At 39.6% G+C, this 21,130-nt stretch overlaps 1 protein-coding gene across 3 annotated transcripts; it reads right to left on the reverse strand.

Annotated features, from left to right (window-relative positions):
• Positions 1-1,238: 1,238 nt before the first annotated feature.
• On the reverse strand, positions 1,239-21,091 carry RB195_004880 (uncharacterized protein; the record flags this gene model as incomplete). 3 transcript variants are annotated; one of them, XM_064177082.1, is made up of 8 exons in its annotated part: positions 2,451-2,593; positions 2,667-2,821; positions 2,887-2,987; positions 10,392-10,541; positions 11,116-11,180; positions 20,165-20,267; positions 20,514-20,615; positions 20,903-21,091. In XM_064177082.1, the coding sequence occupies 8 exons, from the start codon at positions 21,089-21,091 to the stop codon at positions 2,451-2,453; spliced, it is 1,008 nt and encodes a 335-aa protein (XP_064034208.1). The 3 variants fall into 3 exon arrangements, with proteins under 3 accessions (XP_064034207.1, XP_064034208.1, XP_064034209.1); XM_064177083.1 differs by lacking the exons at positions 20,165-20,267; positions 20,514-20,615; positions 20,903-21,091 and adding exons at positions 1,239-1,496; positions 11,602-11,635 and having other exon boundaries at positions 2,457-2,593; XM_064177084.1 differs by lacking the exons at positions 2,451-2,593; positions 2,667-2,821; positions 2,887-2,987; ... (1 more) ...; positions 11,116-11,180; positions 20,165-20,267 and adding exons at positions 20,383-20,442; positions 20,679-20,834.
• Positions 21,092-21,130: the final 39 nt, after the last annotated feature.

A 21,130-nucleotide genomic window follows, 5' to 3' on the forward strand; every position in this document is an offset into this window, starting at 1 on the left:
TATCGAATATTATTATTATGACGCAAACATTTATGTTTATAGTGCAGTTTAATCTGTATATTTTCATCTCAATTACTCTATCACCCTGTTACCGTTTTTCCTTCGTTTATCTCATCTCCTTTAAAGAAGTTCCTGTTTGCCCACTTTATAGATACTTCCCACACTAAAATTATCACAAATTCAAGAGAAAGTTTTTTTTCAAAGTTACTAACTTTCCCATGTGCGTTATTTCTTCTACAATCTTTTAAACCTGAAAAAAAAAGAAATATCGCGAGGAAAATATCAGAGTATTATTCTCTTTTTGCAATCATGCATGGTAAAATGTTTACTGGGGGCGCGTACACGACTCTGATTGCTACCTGCTCGCGATGGCCTTACGATAAATGCAACCAGACGTTTGAGCATACGATCCAGGCACGTATGAACTATATAACTTGCACAGTTATTCAGCGGAAGCTGCTCAGATACTCCAGGAGTGTGATGTTGTCCAAAACACTGCAAAAACCCAACCCAAACAGGTCAAATACGTAGAAGGAGTGTGGAATCGTTGCTAACAACTTCCCATTTCTTTACGATGGTCGTTTTCGTTGTCGTTGTCGACCGAAGGTACTCGGGTCACCCGGTGTCGATAGGCAGTTCATCTGAGTCTCGCTGGATATCGAACAGTGACGAATGGATGCCGTGTGAGCTCTTCTTGTAGATCGAGAAGGTTTGGGCAGAGCCGTATGCTCAAGGACGACACGCCGGCGAAAACGCGAGAAACTGCCTCGGGCAATCATACCAGCTCGGTGATTGATTCTTGGAAAATCTTTATTATTAGTTTTGTTCAGTCCTATATTGGGTCTTGCCGAGCCTGATCTCACAGGGAATAAGTGCTGAATTTACGGTCCACTGAAAATTTTGTAATCTTCGTGCAGTTTCTATTGTCCTATGTCTCTCGGGGGATTAAGGTGGACATCTTGCACACAACGAAACCAATTGCCTAACCTTCTCCGAGACCCAAAACTAGCCATTCATGCTGCTTCCCGATTGCACTCTGCTCAATTTGCTAAAGGGTAGGGATAGCATTGTGTTGCTCTCCTTGCGCTATCTCAGAGCATAAACGAAAATCATCTCACTCCATAGTGCGGCAAAAGTTTTGACTGTTTGAAAAAGCGTGCCCAGATCAAAAAATACGAAAAAAAACATCATGATTTCCATAGAAAAAGATGGCAAACTAACATCCGTATCAAATTTTTTCATTCAGATTCGATGCAGCCATCTTTGACAGGAGCGAAGTGGCGAAGGCGGCGGAGAAATGCATCCATGAGGCCCCAGATTTCCATTGTAATTCTGAGTTGTCGTCCAATTCCTAAGTTTTCTTTAAAGTTGCCTTCGGCAAATTCTTCAATGAGGAGTAGCGCAGGCTTTGCTCTCCTAGACGCTCCAAGGGGAATAGCCCAAAGCGCTATGGTCGGGGCTGCTGCGCAATGATGAAGTCTGGAATATTGTTCTGCCTGAGTAAGGATCAATCAACACTTCCGATACATCCCGTACATCTTCCATCAGGTTTTAACCCTTGCAGACGAGGCGCAATCGGTGTCTCACAATGCTGCCAGAACAGCCTTGGCGACTACCGCACCGCACGCGCGGCAGTGGCCTCCAAACAACCAGGATCTTGGCCTCATTTTGGGCTGTTCCGCATGGAGCATCTTAGAACGCAAACCCTGTCCCTACAGTTCGATGAACTTGCGGAAGACTGAAAATTTTCCCAAAGTTGAAGAGAGTTTTGAAAAATGCTGAAGATGAACTGGACGAAAACCACCTCCAGTGAGCCATTGATGTCTTTCTCCGTCAGTGTTCGTGCCAAAGACAGTCGCATCGAACTTCAATGATAAAATGCGGTCGGAATATTAGTTTAGTTTCTTTTTTTAATGGAAAGTTTAAGTTCTCTTTTTTGCACTTCTTGTTCTACCTACGCTTTTCCAGTCAATCGACGAGTACTTTTATCGGATTCTGTAGATAACATTTGAGATGTTCGATCATCGATAAAGTACGCCAACTTCAGGAGCTTTCATCGCTAGAACCGAGTCTTGATGAACTAGCAATCTGCTCCTAGCGCCGTCACCTTCAATTTATCGAGCAGCGCTGACCAAAAGAGCATTCTGTCGAGCAACGCTCACTTATGAACTTCTAGGAATTATTTGACACACCTTTGGGCTTACTCTCCTCCGCAGACCGACTGCGGCGAGACCTTGAAGAAACTTATTAGGTTACTGTAAGGGAAAAAAATGATGTTGTTCTACATGGTTACGGTAACCACTGCGCCTGAACTACCTATATCCCCACATTCTTCTTTTGTTTCTTTTCTGGATCCTTCAGATCGGTAAAACAAAAATTCTGTAGAATCTTCATCCATTTCACTTACATCCACATACATATCAGTATTAAATTTGTACAAATCTCCGTGTTCACACCAAATTAGGGAACGAATCTAGATTGTGTTCTAACTGATGATTCTCGTTCGGATACGGTAGCACTTGAAACGTTGGCGGATTTTGGTGGAAACCGGTAGGCGTTGGGAGACTGTTCGGCAGACCAACTGGGGCGAGTCCTTGAAAAAACGAAAGGTTATTAGGTTACTGTACGAATACAAAATGTTCTTGTCTCTTGTGCGAAATCCGTACCTGCACCAAAGCCTCCACTAGGAAACGGTTGATATGGCATATAGCTCATAAATGACGGTTTAAGATCGGCAAAGAATGGTTTCTGGTCGAATGACGGGAAAGAGGGCGGGAATTCTTCGTTAGTGTTGGTGTTGGACTGTTGCGCCATCCAGGACCTGAAAGATTTCCGACGCTTCTGATGCTGTTGGCTTTACCAGAAACATCATGTGTAATTGCGTACCACGAAGGGATTTGTCCATGTTTCACCGATGGCATCTCAACGATTGGATTATCCTGCTTCTCTTGTCGTCGGAATTTTGCTCGTCGATTTTGGAACCATACCTGGAGTGATAAGAGTAGTGCAGGGATTTTCTGAGTACTTTAACTAATTGTTTTAGATTTTGGATTCCAAATAAGTTTCATTTTGTCTCTGACTGAGGTTCCAAAAGATATTAACTTCTTGTACGAGACAAATCACCGTGAGCTCCTGGTATTTTAGCGAGTTTGATTCAGAAAAGTGCCCAAAGTACAGAGTGTTGGCCTCTTTACCCACTAAAACATAGCGGAATCATGAGGATCGCAGCGATTCACGTTTTGTAAAAGAACGATCACGCGTTGACTTGACTTTCCTATCTAGGAATTGAACCTTATTGGACACCTGGACAGAATTCTACAAATGCATAATTAAATACACTACAGATACCGCATTGTTAATGTTTTCGAGGTATTATTCAAGCCATAATTTCAATAATATAATAATAATAATAATTTGATAATAATAATAATTTTATTATAAATTCACCAACATTTCATGCTACACTTAAATTATAGCTATTCTTTATTACTACAACTACTACTATTACATATTATTATAACTAATTATATTAATCCAACTTATTATTATAACAAAAGTTGGAAATTAAGGTTATAAGTGTAGGAAATCTCTGTGAAATAGGAGAGAGATTATGCAAAAAATGGAGTAAAAAATAAAGCAAATCAATAAATGAACTAACAAAATAATATAAAAATAGATGAAACAAAAATAAAATTGAGGATTTTAACAATTTTCGTCACTAATATGTCTTTTGGTCAAGTGCTGCTACAGGTGCAACTCATACAAAAGAAATTGCTTAAATTTAAGACTATTTTTTATTCTTCCCTACATTTTTTTACATTAATTTTTTTGGGTGCGTTTTGATCGTAATGAAAAGAATTTAATAAAAATAGTATTGGAGCAGCTTGATTTTTTTTACCGCAGCCTAGCACTTATTTACAAATTCACGGCGCTATCGGTGAATGCATTTTGAAGTGCGGATGCTCGGATTTTCCTCCTTTTTGTTTTGAAAAGAGAATAAATGTAAGATAAATTCCTAATTTACCTACTAAGAATTGAAAAAATGTTGAAATACGATTTGTAAGAATCAATTGGACCAACTTAGATCGTGCAATTCAAAACAATTAACTTCTATGGCTTGTTTACAATTTAAATATTAGTACAAGGATTAGTTGTTTTTTTTTTATTAACGTGCCTACGAGGTTTTTGGATGGAACTTTTATTTGCCCGACTGTTCGACTTTTTCGCCGTGTTAAGAGGTTCGAATAGATATTGAATGGAACGGTCTCACGTTTATTTCGTCCATTACCACACTACATAAATCACCACACACTCACATAAATCGTTCACCAAAGTGTTGGATGATTGTATAACTTCGTTCCCGATTTTCATAGATATATTGATTAAATGTGTTGTGTGGTTAAACTGCGGTATTTTTGTTTACTTTTTTTTCGCATCCACTGAAGAGCTTCTTGTGTCTTAGATCACTGTATCGCCAAGTGTCTTTTAAAGGGATCACCCCACACCACGAATTTGGGGTGGTGCGGGTTTCAGGTGGGTTATGCTTATAACTGATCGTAGATTATAGAGAGAAGGGTGATTCTGTCCATTTCTTCCTAATTCCCGTAAAAAACGGCACAGAAGATGCGGCGCCGCACAAAGCTGGCGCGCTCCAATCGAACTCGCTGTAGAAAAGAAGCGCGCCGGAATGCTTGAGGCCGTATCTTCCGGGCCGTTTTTTTACGGCAATTAGGAAGAAATGAATAGAGTCACCCTTCTCTCCATAATCTACGACTCCGTGTAGGCATAATCCACCTGAAACCCGCACCACCCCAGGATTCGTGGGGTGATGCCTTTAAACAAGTCGGAAATTTCTTCCAAATACAGGAGAAAAAAGTGCATTTGGGCATTTAATACTATACAAACTTCGGGAAGACGTGAGTGTTGCGACGACACAAAAAAAAACATTTCGGACGTTTATCAGGATCGTGCTCCTGCTACTCGGATGGCTAAGAGGTGGTTTGGCAGATTTCGACGTGTAGATTTCAGTTTGGAAGACCTGTCTTGTTCTGGAAAGCTTTTTTTTTGAGAATGAGAACGATTTTTTGGGCAGCTTAGTGGAAGAAAACTCAAGAACTGAACTGACTACAACTGAGGAGATGGTTGAGAGGGTGACAATTGTAAGAAACGATGAAAATTATATTCTTGATCAATAAGACTACTTTTTTTCGAATTTCACCAGTTGTAGTTTAATTTCGGATCGGGGGCGAATTTATGCAATCATTTAATAGTAATGAATAATTGTGTAAGTGAACAAGTCTACAACGGAGCTTGCAGGATTAACACCTTCTCCTCGACTCGTTATCTAAAAATCTTAAGAATCTTTCTGTAGAATACAAATATTTCGCTCTGGAATACGGAAAATGTTCATTGTAGAAAAAATAAACTACTAAGAGAACCCGCACAGAATATTTACATCGTCACTGTGTAAGTAGATGCCATAACGCGGAGAATTTACTCTGTAGGCCGACGAACAAGATGTTATCACCGCTTGTTCTGTTTCCACATATGTACGTATATGAGAGCGACGATTCCCATTGTTTTGTTGTTGAGAACGCATAATCAATGGACTGTGGGTTCGATCCAGAGAAAAAGAAAAGAAAAAAGACGAGAAATGTTGGTTTACTGCTTTTTTTTAGCAAACTGCTGATGACTAAACTCATAGATGTTTTCAAATTTTAAATTTAAATCCAAATTTTTCGCAACAAAGTCCCCCACGGCAATTAGAACGAGGTATCAAGGCTTTAGAGATGTTATATTGATTCTACAGTAACAGAATTTGAGGAAAATCATGATTTCGTAATGAGAGTATGTGGGTGTAGGTAGCGCAGTTGGTAAGAGGTTCCGCTATGACTGCACGATCGATCGAAGGTTCGAATCTGCCATAGTGCTCACCAAGCCTTTCATCCCTCACGCCAGTTACGCGTTCGTGAACCCCAAATATTTCTGAATTGAAGAGAACATGGTGGCGCATCCCGACCGGATTGATTAACGCCACACACTTTATCCTTTATCCTCCATCTTTATCATAAGAATCACTCAATGTCAATTCCACAACCACACCAAATATCTTCAATTTGTATCCCTCAACCTTTCACCATTGTTCGCCCCAGCTCAACATCTTTGAACTCACATCTGCATCCTCAATTGTTTCTATTGATTGTTACGCACGTTAATCCCAGCCGTTTAGGTGTCGGATTACCGTACCCGGTAGGGTCATTAGTGACAGGAGCAGCACACATCCGTTGCTGCTTGCTGCTTGCGTGTGCGTCAAGCCAAATCTGTTTGCGTTAATTGCTTGACAGCCAATTACGGTGTCGACTTTGTCACTAGGAATCTAATTTACATTAAATGTGGAGTTCTAGCTGGGAATGTTCGAGAATTTTCGGTGTTTGTAGTGTCAGGAAATTATTTTTTACTTCCTTATTTACTACTATGTCAGTGGCATGCCAAAAAAGATGTGACAAATGACAAATGCAAAACAAATGTAAATTAAACGAGTATCCATGGATCGGGACCGGTGAATTGGTAAGAGATTTTACTGCTTCAAAAAGAAGTTTTGGCGACGGAATTCAAATTTTGCAAAATGAATTGAAAAAATAGCTTTTTTGACAGTTGTTCTAGATATTTCGAGAATGTCGAGTTTAGCCCAACTGGTAAAAGGTTCGACCGTGCAAACCACACACGGTCGGGTTCGGTTCGAAACCAACATGGACCAACCAAATCGTGGAGGTGCCGTGTCGATAAGTTGGTTCCTGACTTTTCTGGGAGAGGGCAAAAACCCTAATTTTTGGTTAGAGACCATTCCGAATTTAAGTCGAACGCATTTGTTCCTCCCAGACGGACTGATTAACGCAGATATTTCGTGCTTTATCCTTTATTTGGATAAGGATACTTCTTTTCGCTCGGTTCAGTAGAATCTGATAGCGACCAAGTTAAGTAATAAATTAAATACTAAATAGCAAAAATATTAATTAATGCAATGTTAAATCCTTTATAAATAAATTTTGAAAAAATAGTATGAGGTATGTATTGAATAAGTAGTCGAACTGCTAGAAAACAAAATCACACGTCCACGTACACCTCGAACGATTCTGTATTGAAGTAGAAAGCGTTGACGCATCCCAAGTGGATTAATCAACGACAAATACTTTGCCCTTAATTGCTCATTCTTATATCTATGGATCTCACACGATAGTAAAAGGAAAAGGATCTGTAAGAGAAGCTGTAAGAACTAACTGTAAGCTGTAAAAAGTTTTAAAAAAAGTTTTTCTCGACAAGTATAAACGCTCCGTTCAGCTCTTTGTCGGCAGGTCCAAAAGCTCTCACCTCAAAAGGCCCCATCTCAAAAGGATTCGGCAGAATTCCTCAAATTTGCCCTCGTCAACAGTTCAAAGGCAGCATCTCACAAAAACTCAAATAGTTCAAAGGATTTTTCTACGGATTCTGCTCTGATTCGATCGCAGCGATACGTCCCACACTACCACCATCTTCCGATGGGACAGTTTTATCTGCCCCTTCAACCGCACGCCCGGCTCCTTCAAGAAGGACAAACCATTAACTAATCCATAGTCTTTGTCTCTGAGCAAAACACACTCGGAGACAACCGCAGTGCGGACTCGAATTACTGTAGGATTACTGTCGGATTAGCAAGTCGTTGTACTCCGCACTCGTCGTGACGTTGTCGTTGATTAAGCGATTAACGTCGCTGCGTGTGAAAGAATGCGCCAGCGTGCACGAATGGTTCGCTACCGTATAATACGAGAGGAAGAAGAAGAAGGAGGAGGAGGAGGGAACTCAGATGAAAAACTTATTTATGGGGAAGCTCTCGCAGAGTGAAGCGGACCATTTTGGAACGAATCCGAATGTGTTTGTGCAAATTACTGCAAATATTTGCAAAGTAAATTACATACAAGTTTAGTTTCACTTCCGTTAAAAGAATACGACAAAATCGTGCAGAGAAATGCACTTATATGTATATGTGAGAGTCCTTCAAGAGTTTAGTGCTTTTGCATCTGCTTCTACGATTCCAATTTTTTTTTTACCTTTACTTGTAAAAGGAATTTTTATTTATGGTTTTTTCCCACCATCCTAGTCAAAGCAACATGGTCGGGGTGCCCGAGAATTGGTCGGTACTGCTTTAATAACAATAACAACAATATTAGCAACAGCAACAGCAACAACAACAACAACAAATAGTTTTGCAGCGGCCACTCTATCAACAAAAATCCATTTTACATCGTGGTGAATACGCGTTTCACCCAGCAACCAAGGGAAAACTATGTTCTTTCCTTCACTTCCAAGTCCTGTGGCAATTTTAATTGTATATTACCAGAAAACTGGAAGTGGTTGTCGTTTTCATGGATAACTAGCAGAAAAAAAGGTCTTAGCCATAGGCTATGAATCGCTAGTGAACAAATAGCTGGTGTGGTACGTGTTAGACGCGAATTTCCTAAAATTTCGCTTTCTTCCTTATGAGAAGAACAGCTTAAGACTTAAGCCTTCGCTTAAAGAAGACCTTAGGTAGTAAACCTTAAGACTTTAAGACCTTAAGCTAGTTCTTAGCACTTTTCTCCCATACTGGGAATGGAAAGGGCACGTACAAAAATCCTCGAGTAGCCTGGATGGTAAGTTACTAGCTACAGTTACACGATACACGAATCATTACTCTTATGACTGAGTGCTGGTGACTCTTATCACTGAGGTTACTCTGTACTTCAAAATAATGATTAATAGTTAATGTATGACTAGACTTTGGTTATTTTGGCTTTCAACCAACTTTAAATATCCACCTTTATTCGATTCGGATTTAATATCGAGTTTTTACGACCGTAAATTGCTGGCAGGTAAGCTGCCGCCCAACAGAATCTTGGGAAAACAGGTGCTAGCCACGCTGTGACCAGCAACAGGTACCCATTATTAGGTAGATGCAAAAGTAACAGCGTTTTTTCAAAATATTAGACTCGCGCACACGAAAAAAAGACTTCAGCCCTATTTAACACATTATTTGAAAGAACATTTTCTCAACAAAAGAGTGTTTTTAGTTTTTTCTATGCTGATTCATTTTTTTTGTTAATTTTCAGATAAATATAATAGATCATAACTTGTGCTCACGTCCAACTTGCAATTTTCCTCAGAACTCTGTCATAGAATTTTCGCTGTGTAAAACTTGAGCGAAATTCCATGACAGAATGTGCTCAGCTCTTTCTTTCTTTATTGCGCACGTATACTTGTTTTTGAATAAATAAATAAATAAACAACAGTAATGTAATCAGTAATAAATAATATAACAGTAATGTTGCGTAGGGAACGCATCGCGTTCTATCCCTCCCCTCTCTCATCTCTCAAATATATACAAGCGAAACCTATAAAAACACTGTTCATCCATGCGCCAACTAAATTACGGATGCGGAAATAGCTACGGTAAGGAGAGAGTGTCCAAAAACTCGTCTCTTTCACCAATAATTTATTTATTAGAGTAGCGAACGTGATAGAAAAAAACAAAAAACCGGTGAAATTGCCTGTTAATTCTGAGCATACGAACAATAGCGAACGATAGAAGCTCCGTGGCTTTCATAAAATCGTGTACGGTAACTGATACAGTTGCTTACGGTAGCCTGCGGCATGAGTAAACTGTAAAATACTAGACTAGAAGACAGCTTAACTAAATGAATTAAGAAGTCAGACAGCGGTTTCAAATGTGGACGGCGCATGTGAAAAAGGAAAGGAGATAGCAAATGGTTTCCTGGGATTTTATCGCTTCTTGGACGTTTTAATCAGGGCAGGTGGGAAGAAAAAGAGAAAATAAGCCGTGTTTTCTGCTTCAGTGAGCAGAAAACGCTCTCAGCAGTCGAATAGCAGCAGAAATCCAGCAGAAACATAAACTATGAGAACAGTACCGCGTTTTCACGTTTCTCTATAGAGACAACCCTCAGGCGATATTTTGCTGAGCGATGAAGTGGAAGAAAATGGGTGCAGCCCGAAGCCCCAGGACGATAAATGCACAATTCTGTTGTCAATTTTGTGGTCTTAAATGAACCAAAGATATTAAGAAAGAAAATGTGAAGAAGAGTGAAGCTATAAGTGTTAGAATGCACGAAATTTTTGAGAGAGGATGAAGAGAGACCTCTAAAACTCGGGTACCAATACTCGCGACGTGAAACTCGCATTTTACTACGCAGTTTGCTCTGGATAGCGGTTTTTCTTCAGCTTTTTGTGGGGAATTTTTCCATAAACACAGCGATGCGTTTTAGAGCGGACAAATTCTTCTTTTATCAGCAGAAATACCTAGCGCTCCCAGAAAATCATACTGATCTGTAGAAGATTCTAGAAGACTCTGAGCACGTGCGTACCTGTACGCGGACTTCGGGTAGTTTTACTTTGTTGGCGAGTTGTTCACGAGCATAAACATCTGGATAGTGGCTTTGTTCGAACGCTTGTTCGAGTTCGTGGAGTTGAAAAGTGGTGAACGTGGTTCGATTGCGACGTTGTTTCTTCGATTCCTGGATGAATAGAAACGGAGTTGGGGAATTAGTGAAATCATGCATGAAATAACCTTATTAATAATTAATATTATCATAATAGTAGTAATAATAATGGCAATGATAATAATGGCAATGATAATAATAATAAAAATAATACGATCGCAAACTTCTTAACAAATTTCCTAGGAGGTTAAGTTCTTCAAGATTCAGAATTGAGAAAAAAAAAGTGCCTCGTCTTAAATATGCGACCACGGACCATGACGACGGGACCAGATTTCGTGGTAGTAGCTTTGCTTCAGTATTTTTGTATAAAATTTTGAGGACAATGCAATCAACGAAATGTTCATCAACGCTAAATGAACAACTAAAGGAGAATAATGCTTCTCTCTGGATTATTCCTTAAAGGATTAGCAGATGCTTCTAGAATTTAGCTCTATAACTCTTCTCAGAGCATTACCCCCTCTCCTACGTTCACCTCTCAGTAGATCTTTTGGAAATATACAAAAACGGCATTTCAGCTTCTTTCCGACTAAGTTCTGGGATTGCTTTTTCGATACCTCACTATGTGGATCATTGATAAATTTGAACTCACCTTCTCATGTCTCTTCTCCAGAGAATCTTGTTTAATTTCGAGTGGATGATCATAAGGTGAGATCACTGTAATAAAAATCATTAAACAAGCACTAATATCACAGATTACAAGAAGGAGTCGTGAGGATAGATGAGGGGTCCCATGACGAAATCTTTATGCTTTTACTAAGCGCAAAAGATTTGAGCTGATGATGCGTAGCAAGCAATCGTGTGCGTCGTTTCACGGGGCTGCTAACACTGCTCGCATCTGAACGTAACGTGGGCCTCGCCGTGCTAATGTAACCAAATACGGTTATCTAGTTATAAAATTACGATAACAAATTTAATATAGAACACGGTCGCACACCTATTAGCCAATAAATTTCGTTGGGGACATTTTCGTTTTACGCGTTTATCCAGCAAATTTGTTCACGGTGACGGCGATGGCCGCTGATGCGGTTCGCGGATGAAACAAGAGGTATGAAATCGAACTGTAGAACACACTTACTTGCGGTTCGTGGTAATCCGGTGAGGTTGTCCATCTGTGTGTGTGTGCGCTTGCTGTGTGTGTATATATTAGTGACAGATGAGTGCATTTACATAAAAAGGGGCGAGGCCTCTTCTCCTAGCGCTCACGCGATTGGCGGAGACGATATGGAGGGGTGGAGCCTCGTGGTTGGTGAAGGATGACTGGAGCGGCGCGACGGTAGTTCTCCTTCTTGTGGAAACAAATAATATCGCTGATAACGATGGAATGTTTGGACTCATGCTTTCCGAGCAAACTAATAATCCGAAGTATCTATGTGTAGCGGCTAGAGGTTCCGCTGCCTGCACGAGGTTCGAATCCGCCCTAGTGCTCACCAAGCCTTTCATCCCTTCGGGGTCGATAAATTGCTACCAGACTTGTCTGGGAGGATAAAAACATTGACTAGACACATCGGCTAGCCACCGCAAGTCATTCTAGATGCCAGTTACACGTTCGTAAACCTCAAACGATTCTAAATTGAAATGAACGTGGGGGCGCATCCCAAGCGGATTGATTAACGCCAGAAACTTTATCCTTTATCCTATGTAGGTTTTGATTTTCTCCGATGAGAAGAAAGTAAGATTCTAAACAAACTAGCGACATCCCCTTTCTTTCCTTTCATAATAGAAGAATATTTCCTTTAAAAAAAACGCCAAGTTTCCTCGAAAGTTTGATTTAAGCGATGCTAACAGAATGTTTTTCACAACATTTTCTACACATCTTAGCGCATGGGAGATAGCCAGAAAAGTACAGTACGAAGCTGAAGACAGTGTTAATATTTTCGGAGAAAATTTCGTGAAAATTCTCATAAATCTTTCAAAGCTGTCTATTTTCAACCACCACAATTGTTTCTACCGTTCAGGCACTGACCATTTGCTTTACAGCACTGCGGTAGAAACGAACTCTAAAAAAATGTGTAATTCGTCGTAATGATTATTTTAAGAATGAATAAAATTGAAACAATCAAATATCTTATTAATAAACTTAGTGACGAGATTTAAAAACTAACTAATGATATTTTAACTACTTTTTAAATTTTCTTCCTCTCGTAGTCAAGATGCTTCCTCACTTTTTCTGGTGTTTCCAAAACGTGATGGCAGTGTTCACAGCGGAGGAAAATCTTTATTAAAATGTTTAGGAATTGAACAGATTTCATTTTTTCGGCTCTGACCGGATGGAGATCCATCGAAATTGTTCGAAACTTAAAAATTTGCTACAAGCTGGAATCAACTGCAGCCCGATTGTTTTTGGAGACCACCACTCCAAAGTTTATAAATAAGGACAAATGATAAAGAACTTCCATGAATTGTTGTATTCTTTCTTTTCTTTTCTGTTTTTATTTTTATGCCTTGTTGAGTATTAATTGGGAATTTCATTAGCACAAAATAAAAATAGTGTATTTCAAGTTTTTTTTTCTAGATGAACTTGTCAAAACCTCCCTTGTTCCCAATTTCTTTGCTTCTTACTTTCTTCTTCCAAAAAAAAAAAACACTGGTTAGTTCTAATATTGTTGTCGGCCTTTCCGATGGACACTGGCGCTGGCTTTGATCGAATCATTCCAGGTAGAACGACGTGCATGTTTGATTGAGCATATGGCGATGCACTAAAGCTAATTTGGTCGGTTTGCAAAAACAGTGTGAGCGACGCGCGTCACATTTTCACACAACGGGGCTAATAGTGAAACTTTTACCGTGGATTTGGATAGAATTTCGTTCCTATGATATATTTATACATAATAGTATGTAACAAAATACATCTGATACATATGTAGCTACATTTAGAGGGCAGAAGCCAAACTCAAGAACTCTACCCTGGTTTTTGACAGTAGTTATTATTTATCAATTTTTTTAACGTTAATTATTATTTTATCCATTATTTTAATTTTAATAAGTTGTTTCTCATGGTGTTGGGAATAAAGACGGTGAAAAAATGTTTCTGTTATCTGGTTTTCAGAAGTGATCACAAAAACAATTCTCACGAGTCATTTTCTGCGAAATCCGCTTCTTATCCTTCTCAACAACATTTAAGAGGTTTTTCTAAAAGCATAGTGAGGTCCCAGGGTCCCTTTAGAGGCCGTCAACTTTTCAAATACGAAAAATAACATTTTTCAAACATGCTCAGCAATTTTCCTGCATATATTCGGAGAAAAGTGTTGAGGAACACCGTTGCTGGTTCATTTAGCTCGGCTTCACTCTTTCCCAACGTAGCTGAACGTTTCAGGACTAAATCAGTCAAATCGCCGCTCACGAAGAAAAGGGGAACTTAACTCTTTTCATATTTCCAGCACCGAAACGTTGGCAACTTTTTTATAGGTTGGAGAGCAACTGCTGAGATATTACTTTTTAACAAATTACGTAGTATCGGGGACTTTTGATTTTTTTTACTTTTTATTTATTGACTTCATCTATTATCTAATTAATTGAACATACCTATCTGTAAGAAATCATTTGAAAAGTCAAATATGGAGTTATTCGTCGTAATCTCAGTGCATAGAAAAGCGCACACTTGAGATTAATATTCGGGCGAATAATTTTGCAGTAATTTTCTAATAATTTCGCCACTCGCCACCAGCCGAACATTTGAAGGTTGAGAAATTCAGCTTTTCAAAGTTTTGATGTTTTAGTCGATAGATGGACACTTCGATTATCCAAGCATTCAAATGACATCATAAAAACCTTATAGGATCGATTCGATTCGAATATTCAGATAATCCGAGGGGCATAAAGTTCGATTAATTCATCGGCGAATTGCCTGAATTTCATTCGTATTGCAACGGAGACCCATAAGAAAAAATCGACATGTACCCTGAAGAAAGAAAAAAAAGAAAGAAAACGCAAGAAAATTTAGCAATCCAAAACTAGGCATGAATTTCCAAATTTCGAGACTTCTTAAAGGCAGCATACCACGAATCTGAGGTGGTGCGGATTTCAGGTGGCGTATTCGTATACGGGATGGGAGACTATGGAAAGAAGGTCCATTGCTTTCTAATTGTTGTAAAAAAACGTCCCTGAAGATGCGGCGCGTACACAAGGCTGGCGCGCCCCAATCGAACTCCTTGTGGAAAATAGTGCGCCAGAACGCTCGAAGCCGTATCTTCCGGGCCGTTTTCTACTGCAATTAGGAAAAAATGGACGGAACCACCCTTCTCTCAATAATCTACAATCCCGTATACGAATACTCCACCGGAAATCCGTACTACTCCAGATTCGTGAGGTGATGCCTTTAAGAAAGCGATTTCTGTACTTATTTTTCCAAATTTCTCGAGAAAGCGATTTCTGTGCTAATTTTTGCAGACTTCTCGAAAGAGCGATTTCTCTGCTAGTTTGTCCTTTCGGGTGAAAACGATGAACTGCAGGGTACGTGTGCAGGAATGACGTTGTAAATTATTAGCATTGACTTTGTTTCACACTTTTACGTGAGCAATTACACAACCGTTGAATGTCCACAGGGATTTCTCTAATGAGTTCATCCATCGTCCCGAACTATTCACATTTTAAAACGAGTACTTGTTAATAAGCACTTTAAACCACAGAAAGGTACACGGGAAATGTAGTCCCAGTTATTAGCGGATAACTGTCGGTCAAAACAAGTACAAGTGTTGTTTGACAGTTCGAACGGGTAAAGATTGCCTGAGGGCAAGTCCTTCATTTCATTTTGCAGAGATTTCCTTTGTATAGGTTTTCTCAACCAGAACTGCTGAATATCTGGGTGCTATTATTTGTCCATAGCTTTAAGCTCAAGAACTTCAACAAGTTTGAGATTTCCTGCGGTAGTCCCGCCGCGTGTACTGTGATAATTTCCAGGAAGGTTTCAAAGATCCTTGTACTGAGAGGTACTGAAAGGCTGGAATTACTGATACTCTGATACTTTGATGGTCAAATCAAAATTTTATATTATATTATAAATTACACCATACTATACTTTTTTCTTTTTAAATCATTTCTATCTTATTTATTATTTATTGTTGCATTCTATACAACAAATTTTGCAAAAACAAAATGTAGCAGAAAAAGACAGAAATAAACAAGCTCTGAAACAACACACACTGCAAATGTATCGAGTAAAGGGTGAGAAATTCAGAGCAGAACTTCACAAGAACAAAAAGAGTGTATAAGTGGGGTCGAAACCGGAAACAGGCAGGAACAGAATATCACAAGGATCAGATCAGGATGTACGCAAAAATTGTGGAACACCATGAAACACCTTGTTTCTTTTAATGTTACGAAGCTGTTACGAAGAACGAAAAGTACGATTTTGGCTCCGTAGTTCTCGCTTTGGTTCCATGGAAGCCGGAATTCGGCTTCTCTCAACGGAACAGCAGTTCAGCAGTAGAGCGGTAACCAGAATCAGGTCTGGGATTTAACCTAAACCCACTAATATCGGAATCAGTGTAAAATTCCAGAGGCGGACTTGAGCTACAATGTAATAAAATGCACTTTTATTTATTTATTTGTTGGGTTGCGAAAAAATAAACTTGAAATCAAGAAAGAATCGCCGAGAAAGAATCGTCCATGTTTAAATGATTTGACATTCGACACGGACAGACTTTCGTTTGTCTGTGAAAGATGAAACAACGAGAAATCCAAGTTTCCGGGAACGAAATTTTGGCGACATGAGGAAGTTCTTGCTTTTCAAAAGAGGTTGCTACTTTTTCGTTGTCACTCCAACTCCTGGCTACGAAATCCCGGCTGTAGGTTCAAGAATTCCACTGGATATCGACACTCGGCGCCAGCGGATCACTATTTTTCTGAGCGACGTCTAGAGAACCTTTTCTGATGCTAATTGACTCCAGAAATCGTACAGAGGTATCGCAGAGGCTACAGAAATTCTCAAAAAAACAAGGAGGAATGGGCCTGACGCCGTCCAAGCTGTCTAAACCTCAGAAAAAAAAACTCTCTAACCTCTCACACAGATATCTTGCTGGAGAACCCTTTGCGACATCTACATGAGCCAGGGAAATGAGACCACAACCATTACAAAGTCCATTATTTGGATAGGGACTGAGAGAAGTGGAGTACCTAATCGAAAAAAGAATGAATCCTAAAAAATGAGCATACTTCTTCAGCTTGAACCTTTTTTAGTGACGTTTGAAGACATCCAGAAAATCGTTATCGTTATTCTACAATTTCATAACACTTAAATTGATCCAGCAAATGGCAAACGAAAAAAAAAATGACCGAAATATAATTGTTTTTTGCGGATGAGGTGGAGGCGGCAGCAAATTCCTTACGATTATTTTTTCACGCAAGCTCCACTCCCCTCCACTTGGGGATAATGTTCGTCGGTGGTCGAAATTTTGGGACCCTAGCCCACAGAGACAGAATGATGCGTGCATAGCATCATGTCATGTTCATTGTATGACTACTCTCACTTCTTTCACTTGCTTCTCCTATCTAATGGGACCCCACTCTTTCTTGTTTCTTGAGGATCTCTGTAACCTCAAAATGATTTGGGAGGACCTACGATCAATATTCCCCTAGACTATGAACTTTGACATAGTTGTGCCTCATTTCGCTATCCCAGAGACTGCACCAGTCAATGGGAGACTTTTATCACGAGGCTTGTCACGACTTCTAGCCTCTGTCGGTCTGTACGGGAATTTTTTTGAACCTTCCTAGCTAAATTGAGCAAAGAGCTGAAGGCAAAGGGTCAAGTTTAACTTTACAAGAAGCTGATCTCCAGGTCTTGCGGATTTGATGATGCCACAATATTTGGTAGCACCAATCCAGAAATAGACTGTGATTTGGGACCTTTTTAGCCTAAAATGCAAGGGAAATTATCTATCTTATCATGGTTCATAGAATTCTCGATAGCAGATGTGCAAATGTAAAATCTCTTATTTCTTTCACTTCCAAAAATCGATAACTCGTGGTCTTTCCTTCTCTTCACATCTTCCACTGTTGAACGAGTGGATCTGCACAAAATCTACAACAAAACAGACCATGATTCTCTTCTCTTGGAAAAGTTCTCCTTGAAAAGATATTGCTTACAAGGGAAATTGCGTAAGAAGAAGAGTTTAGAAATAAAGTTGTGCTCCGTCGGTGGAAAATGAATTTTTTTTCGCATCAAAGCTGTCGACTCTGTAAACCCGTTCCCATTGTTTGAATGGCGAAAGTTCGTCGATGAAAGATGTTTAAGAAATTTAATCCAAATACGCTCCACTTTTAGAAGAATGAAAGCTTAAAAGATTTCTTTTTCAGCAGCAGTCTAGCCCAGAAATTAACGTACATGCATGTATTTATTATTGAGGTCAGAATTTTGGATGAAGCTGATCTACATCAAAGACACAATTTTCTAAAATCTTAGGTATTTAATATACGCTACTGATTTTGTACTAATACTAATATGTAGCTATCCACCTACGGAGATTTTCTAGAACATTTTCGTACCGAGGAGCCGCTAAATCTCTGAAATCTATGTAAGAAATCTACCCTATTATCTACAAAACACCAAATTTTATGGCTCCAATCTCCTCTCTCTCCCTTTCGTACCTCATTTCTGTCAATGGTTTAAGCTGATAGGTAGATGAATAGCTAATTAGATCGACAGATAAAAGCAATTTAAACAAATCTTTGAATAAAGAAACACTCGTGCTCAAAGTGTCACTTAAGAGTGTAATTATTTTGTTTTTTCTGAACTGGGCCTAACACTGATTAGGCACAGGACTTTTGTTTTTTTTTACGACGTTCCGTCCAATTAAGAGTTTGGTTATTGATTCCTCGATGAATTGAACCATTATTAACTTTCTATATACATAGACGCACCAAGCAGTTACTTCCCACATGTTAACCACAATTAGCATTAGCAAAGGAATCATCGAGTTTTATTTTATGCTTATGTTGTTGTTTATGTAGCACACATGGAACAAACAAACAATACAAACACACTATACAAAATGAGTAGCACATACATTCATTACAATGAATAGAAACCAAGAAACCTCTGTTTGCATATTTTTTGAATTTTTTAAAAAATTTTCTATGGGATCTGGGACTTTCCATTATCTCATAGACATGTTTGGTTTGAATATTGAAAACTGTTTGAAAATTTTAGGTTAGAGAAACTGCCCTCTCAACTAAGATATTGTTCTCTTATTGATCCGTAAAAACCATCGATTGACGATGAAAAAGCAGTACAGACCCTATTTTACTTCTTCTTTGCTTATTTGCTCATTTTATAATCCACTATTCACCGATTATTCAGAAAAAAACATTATATCCAAATATTTCTCATTTTCATTCTTTTTTTCATTCATTTTATCCAAATAAGTCTTCAAAGTCCATATTTTGAAGCATATTTTTCTTTTTCTTTCGAAGTTTCTTTTTGGATGTCTCTCGATGTCTTCGAACTGGTGTTTATTGTTTTTCGCCAAAGAACTCACTAATATTATTATTTTAAAATAATTCTTTTTTTCTTTTCACCCTACTTGACCCACTACGTAACTTTCTACGTAATAGTGATATTTGATACGAAGCCATTATGGCGAATGATCACTACAGCGACCATTGACGCATCTCCCATCGCGCTGCGCTGACAACGTGATTCTGCGTTCTGTCACCGAATGTGTCGCAGCCAATTTGTCGAGGATTACGGTAGAATTGATGCTCGCTTATAATGGTGCTCGTCCTCGTGAAGGCATCCACGCAGTAATTAGCTTTGAATGATGGCCGTTAAGTGAGTGTAAATGAGGTGAATGATGTTGGCGACAAAGAAAAAGGGAATAACTTATGGAAATCATTTGTCTGTGAGACTATTGTAGTAGTTTATTATTAAATTCTAGAATACTGGTGTTTTTTTTAGTTCCAGTATTTCATAAACAATCACTTTTAGAAGGAGCACATGGGAAAATCAGACGATGGAATCGATGACATTTTTTGCGTTATATCTGTCTAAAACCCAACCGCGTAAGGATGCCAAGAATGGTCCTCGAAACAGCTGGCATTTCTGGAAGCGGTTTCTCATGGGTGGATAAATTTACCCAGTTGATATGCTCATGAAGGAGCATGTGTGAAACAGTCGTGAAGAGGTTCGGCTGTGACTTCACGATCGAGAGTTCGAGACTGCTTTGTGCCAACTAACCCCTTCAATTCTCAAGGGCCAGTAAAGTGGTATGAATAGAAAATTGTCTAGTAGTCCAAAAACACTCTCGAAGTCCTCCCTTCTTGAAAACTCTGGATTTTGAACTGGATTCACATCTTGTTGTGCAAGTGAGGTTTTGGTGAAACTTTATTACTGGCCTGACGCTTCGACAACCTTGTTCTTATCCTTGAAGGCATGGAAATGATTCGAGGTTCATAATGCTATGCGTATCCCATCAAACTCCTCTCTCCTTGCCAAGCCTCGATATCGTCCTAAGTACATCACTCTGGAATTCCAAACATGAGAAGAAACCAACAAGTCTCACCGATCGACGGGTCTACTGAACTACTGCGTTCTTACAGGTTGTTACCAAAGACGAATGAGCTCTACATACTGCGTAGTACTCTTAAGTACTGATGCCTGGGTAGTATTAAGCATACTGCACAGTATCTCATTCCTGACTTACTTGACTTAATCGGCGGGCTGATGTCATTGCCTGACGCGATTACCCGCATCTTCGCCGAGGTGTGCCGTCCTTGAATACAGCTCTGCTCCACCTTCTCGATCTTCTGCGAGAGCTTGCACAGAATCAATCCATTCGTCACTGTTCCGTATTCTGCGTTACCTTACATCTCGCCTGAACTACCTATCCACGCCGAGTGTCTCAGGTCCTCTTGCACCACGTCAGTCCAGAACTTCCGTTTTCGGCCAGGTGGCTTTTTCCAGCTCGATCCTGGCAAACTTCTGAGAACTCGTTGAACAAGGCGATCTGGCGGTCTCCTTAATATATGACAAAAGAAGTGAAGGCGACTTACTTTAGCCACTTTCGATGGCGGTGCAAGATGTTGATATATTCCACGTGTCATACGCCGGTATGCCACATCAATTTCTGCGTAAAGATCTCCATTGTGGCATATCTTAGGCCAAAAGTAGCCAAGTAGCAAGCAGTCATCGACGAGTTCTATCGGTTGTCAGTCCACCCTGATTCCCGTTCGAGGTCTTGAAGAGATCCACATCTGCTTGCATTTATCTGGGCGTAGACGTAGTCCATAGGCTGCAGCCAGCTTCGATACTAGGTCGACAGCATATTGAAGTTTCGTACTGCTTTCCGCGAATATAACAAAATCGTCGGCGTACTCAAGATCAGTCAAGGGGCACCCTGATGGTGCTACTGGAAGGGTCTTGTCACTGCCCCTTCTCTTACTTTAGTTACCACTTCAAACGGTGTTGTACATCCGGCTGGTGTTCGAACTGCAGCAGTTGTTCGTTGTTTCATGTCATCAAGAAAGCGAACGAACTTTCCTGGTACTCCACCGGTGCGGAGCGCATTGATAAGACGGCCTCGGTGAGGAGAGTCGAACGCGGCTTCAAAGTCCAGAAGCGCTAGTTGCATTGGCTTCGAATACCGCTGCCAGATTTCGATCACTCTCCT

Source organism: Necator americanus, chromosome I (assembly GCF_031761385.1).
Source record: "Necator americanus strain Aroian chromosome I, whole genome shotgun sequence".
Lineage (NCBI taxonomy): Eukaryota > Metazoa > Nematoda > Chromadorea > Rhabditida > Ancylostomatidae > Necator > Necator americanus.